We start from the raw sequence: 5,159 nt of genomic DNA on the forward strand, positions 1-5,159 counted from the left end.
CTTCAGCCTATCCCCATCTACCTATGGGAATACGACACCTATCTAAGCATTCATATATAAGGTCCCTCAGTATTATCAGCAGTTTTCGCATTGCTCAATAGCTAATTACCCTCCCCCATCCCCAACTCCTCCTCTGTCAGTCAGGATCCAGCCTTCTGATTCTCCTTGAATAAGACTAATTCTAAAATGTGTACATAAAATGATTGAACTTTAACAATATCTGCAATACATTTATGTTAGTTCTGTTCACCCTGGGGGGTTATTGCTGCTCTCCCTGCTCTCATCCATGCTAGGATGCATGGAGGCGCAGGGAGTTCTTGCCCAGAACAGAACCATACTACCAATCCAAACTGTATGCTAATTGTCAATCATCTTTGACAATAGTGGTTCTGACAGAACTAATACAACTGCAATCCATGCTATTATCAATACTGCACAAATACATCAAATTAGTACACTCCAAATGCCTCTGTCATTATCATCACTGCTGACTTGTATATCTTCATGAACTCAAAGTGGCATTGTTTCAATTATTACAGAATAACCCTAAAATAACCTACAAAAGTCCCATTTTCTGTACAAACACAAATATGTGATATAAAGTCATTGTTACAAAATGTTTTGTTTTTCTCAGATAAAAAGTTCTGGTTAAACTGTAAGAGGGGTCTGGTCTAGACACAACCACACATTTCAGCCATTTTAAATGTGATCCTACCCCCTAGTGGTACAGAGTGGTAAAACCTCTGGATTGATCAAGTAAAATGCAGAACAGTGTGTCCTCAATACATCTTCGGGACTTATGATAATAAATCATTTAAAATATACCTCATGCTGGGTCTCAGAAACTCTGAGCATAAACTCTTAGCAAAAGTCAAATTTTTAAGCATATGAACCATCCCTGTATATCTCTAGCCCAAAAACACAGACTTCTCCAAGCCGTCCTCTGCCTTGGTGTACTTTAAATGGGATTTAAAATAGCAGCTTTTATATGAAAGGCTATTGCGCACATATTCAAGATAGTCTGGGAATCCTGGACAGATCACATTATCAGCAAGCAGAACTGTGCCTTTCCTTAGCAGACCACAATCCTACAAACAAAGAAGATAGAAAAAGAGAAAAGTAATGTTGGATATTGAGCAAAACCGAGAAGAGAATACTGGCATAGCAGTAAATTCAGAAAATTTTGGACATTTTTGCATTTGGCAGACACTTTATACAAAGCAACTTGCATTCAAGGTACACATTTACATTTATATGACTTTTTGCTTTCTCTGGGAATCGAACCCATGACCTTGACATTTGCTAGTGCCATACTCTACTGTTTGGGCTACAGGAAGAGCCACCATAATCTCTAACTGAGATTGAATGAGATTACAGTGGTCAGAATCAAACACACCTCCATTAATTTTGTGTCAGGGAGGTAACGGTCCTTCCAGTGGTCCAGAAAAACAAAATCAAATGTTTCAATTCCATAGTGCTCCTTCATGCGTGGGATCCAATCTTCAGACGCACCTTCGACAAGCTGGACCTGATGAAGTAAAACATTAGCTCAAAGCATGATAAAGAAGAAATTACTCTTATCCTTTAAATATATAGGCTACAACCATAATGTTCAGATGAATAAGGATTACTGTATGTAAACAATGTGAAATCTGTTTGTGGAGGAACAGGGCCCTTACTTTGTCTTCAAGACCCGCCCAGGCGATTACTTGTCGAGCTATTGCAGCATAATCTGCATTGAACTCCAGTGTTATCAGTCGAGCTCCAGGAGGAAGCAGACGAGCGATGCGCACTGTGGAGTACCCACAATATGTGCCCAACTCTAGGACCTTCTCTGGGCTCAACTCACTCACCACTGAGTCCAGGATAGAGCCTGAGAGTATAGACACACACACACACACACACAAATACGTAAAAGACAGTTACTGGTTAAATCTAAAATTATAGTTGGCTTTGTAAAAATTACACAAATTATTGAATTTGAGTTGAATGGATGCAATACATGCAGATTCCAATAGAAATAAATTTGTATTTCTTCATCTTTAAACGTATTTTGGACATGAAACAGTAAAGTAATTTGTCAGATGCTTTTATTCAGAGGCTAAGCAATAAAGAATATTCACTACCGTTCAAAGGTTAGGGGTCGGTTTTTTCAGTGTTTTTAGGAAGTCCCTTATGCTCGCCAAGACTTTTATTTGATATAAAATACAGCATTTTTTAATATCAAAAATACAGTTCAAAAGTTTGAAAAGGGTAAGATTTTAGTTTTTTTAAGAAGAGTTTTCTGCTCAACAAGGTTGCATTTATGTAATCAAAAATTAAAAGAATTAAAGGTGCTGTATGTAGGATTGACACCGAGTGGTTGAACTAGGTATTGCAGAATACATGCAGATTCCAATAGAAATAAATTTGTATTTCTTCATCTTTAAACGTATTTTGGACATGAAACAGTAAAGTAATTTGTCAGATGCTTTTATTCAGAGGCTAAGCAATAAAGAATATTCACTACCGTTCACAGGTTAGGGGTCGGGTTTTTCAGTGTTTTTAGGAAGTCCCTCATGCTCGCCAAGACTTTTATTTGATATAAAATACAGCATTTTTTAATATCAAAAATACAGTTCAAAAGTTTGAAAAGGGTAAGATTTTAGTTTTTTTAAGAAGAGTTTTCTGCTCAACAAGGTTGCATTTATGTAATCAAAAATTAAAAGAATTAAAGGTGCTGTATGTAGGATTGACACCGAGTGGTTGAACTAGGTATTGCAGTCCAAATTCAAAATATTGGAGAGGGTTTCTTTCACCCGGCCCCTCCTCCTCAGACTTTGACGCACACGCATGTTGCCAGATTGACGACACCAACAGGAATGAGCGCACTAGACGATGAATTAAATGAAATACACTGTTGCCTTGTCCAAATACCCACACTTGTGGTCTTTGCACTTGACCACTTATATGACGTATTTCCTGTATTTGGCCCAAGTGTTCAAGTGAGCATGAAGACCACAAGTGTGTGTCGACCTTTTCATTACCTGATGGGACACACTTGTAGTGTTGTAAAAATGCAAGTGTTTGCATAGCTTTATTTTAATTTTAATTTTAAATACTTTGCATTTTAAAATCAACTTCTAAATGTCTGTTCAGTAGTCCCTATAACGTGACAATTTTAATTTGTGATACTTCTAATTAAGTGATAAAAAGCAGTTGCAAATGTTGTACAAAATAAATAGCACCACTACTCATCTTTTCACCAATAAAACGTAAAAACACTGTTTTTCTACCAAATTATATGTATTATCTAATTATTATATTTAACTTGCATTGGAAAGATTTCCGTGACCTCTAGCGAGATCTCGGCAAAAAGTCTCACGATTTATTTCCAGAACATGATACATGATGGGATACACTAAGCCTCGAATAGCGCTCTGGAGCGGTATTTGAGAAAGTGTGGATTTAGTGTGCTTTAAGGGCACTGTGCTCTGGTGTTTTTAAGGCCTGGGACAGTCTTGCGCACTTACTTTCTGTCGTGCGCACGCGCTCTCAAGTGGCCAAGACCGCAAGTGTGGGTATTTGGACAAGGGGTGTGTTTCCCGCCAACTGGCAACCCGGGGTGCCGAAATACAATTGGGTAAACTGGCAGTGGGCGGGTTTCACAAACCAAAACAGAGACCGACATTCCAGCCAGAAACGCACATTTTCAAAGGAGAATAACTGACTGTAGCATTGTTTTTCAGATAAACAAGTATGTTAACTTAGCATGTTTCTTAAATATCTGCAAACATATTATGGTATTTTTATGCTTTAGTCAAAAACTTACATACAGCACCTTTAAAACAATTTAAAATAACAGTTTTCTTTTTGAATATATGTAAAAAATGTAATTGAATCTATTAAAATGTAATTTATTGGTGTGGTGGCAAAGCTGAAATTTCAGCAGCCATTACTCCAGTCAGTGTCACATGATCCTTTAGAATATGCTGATTTGGTGCTCAAGAAACATTTATTATTATCAACAAAGTTGAAAACAGTTGTGCTGCTTAATATTTACTTGGAAACCATGACACATTTTAGGATTTTCTGATGAATAGAAAGTTTAAAAGAACAGGACTTATTTGAAATATAAATCTTTAGCAACAATGTAAAAGTCTTTACTCACACTTTTGGTCAATTTAATGTGCCAGTGCCAAAAAAAAAAGTATTAATTTTTTTTTTTTTAAACACTTATTGACCTTTAGTTAAGTTACAAAAATTACATATTTTATGAAACCTGTTTTCTTATTTTGGAGCAACCATATTAAAAACAATTCTGAAAAAGATCTTAAACAAAATACATTTTGTTTTGTGTCAACACACATTTTTCTTTCAGATTTTGTCCAAAAATTCTTGGAGAAAAAAAAATCATTTGACATGCGTCTGGAAATAAAGTATAAAAACAGTGCTCTGACCTTTCTCATCTCCAACGTTCATAGCCCATTCACTGTGTCGGCAGAAATGATCAACGGCCGAGATCACACTCTGAGGGTCACCACGGGTTGCACGCTTCTGTACTACTTTCAGCAGACGCTGGTCACAACCAAGAATAAAGAGGTCTGGTGATGACTTTGTTTACTTTATGGGCCTCAAAAGTCTAACATCATTAAACTCCCTCAGTCTTAAGATCCCATTATGCATCCTAGTTGCAGATAAAGGTACACGCTGCGCTGTAATTTTGGTGATAGAAAGCTGTGTTTAGCCAGGACTGACTAAGTCACCTGTGGTCGAGTTGATCTGGTCAGAGTATCAAGAGCCCGCTCAACGATGACATCGTGCCAGATTAACGCCAGACTGCCATTGAACTGCACAGCAGTGGGGATGAGCCAGGAGTACAACACATATAACAGCACTGTGGCCCCGACACACCAGCCCAGCAACATACTAGAGTCAGACACAGATTCATAAACCTTAGTAAACTCATAATACATTTCAAATCAGGTGAAGTGATTTATGTTTTAAGACATTTTCAAATGTAATTTATTCCTGTTATGTCATTACGCCATTACTCCAGTCTTCAGTGTCACATGATCCTTCAGAAATCATTCTAATATGCTGATTTGGTGCTCAAGAAACATTTCTAATTATTATTATCTGTTAAAAACCGTTGTGCTGCTTAATATCTTTGTGGAAAC

General features: G+C 37.1%; 1 protein-coding gene across 1 annotated transcript; it reads right to left on the reverse strand.

The window, feature by feature from the left end:
• Positions 1-353: 353 nt before the first annotated feature.
• On the reverse strand, positions 354-4,907 carry LOC107553993 (catechol O-methyltransferase-like). Its single transcript, XM_016236381.1, has 5 exons — positions 4,746-4,907; positions 4,440-4,557; positions 1,680-1,873; positions 1,397-1,528; positions 354-1,088 (listed from the first exon to the last, which is right to left on the reverse strand). Exons 1-5 carry the CDS (start codon positions 4,905-4,907, stop codon positions 909-911), a joined length of 786 nt encoding a protein of 261 aa, XP_016091867.1. The 3' UTR covers positions 354-908.
• Positions 4,908-5,159: the final 252 nt, after the last annotated feature.

This window comes from Sinocyclocheilus grahami, unplaced genomic scaffold (genome assembly GCF_001515645.1).
Source record: "Sinocyclocheilus grahami isolate Dianchi unplaced genomic scaffold, SAMN03320097.WGS_v1.1 scaffold2.1, whole genome shotgun sequence".
Taxonomy (NCBI): domain Eukaryota; kingdom Metazoa; phylum Chordata; class Actinopteri; order Cypriniformes; family Cyprinidae; genus Sinocyclocheilus; species Sinocyclocheilus grahami.

Excerpts from the sequence above, each read along its gene's own strand:
- LOC107553993 (XM_016236381.1), bottom strand. The coding sequence starts at position 4,907 with ATGTTGCTGGGCTGGTGTGTCGGGGCCACAGTGCTGTTATATGTGTTG. Across the intron at positions 4,558-4,745 it reads CCAGATCAACTCGACCACAG|CGTCTGCTGAAAGTAGTACA; the intron begins GTGACTTAGTCA and ends GGTTGTGACCAG. Across the intron at positions 1,874-4,439 it reads GAACGTTGGAGATGAGAAAG|GCTCTATCCTGGACTCAGTG; the intron begins GTCAGAGCACTG and ends CTATACTCTCAG.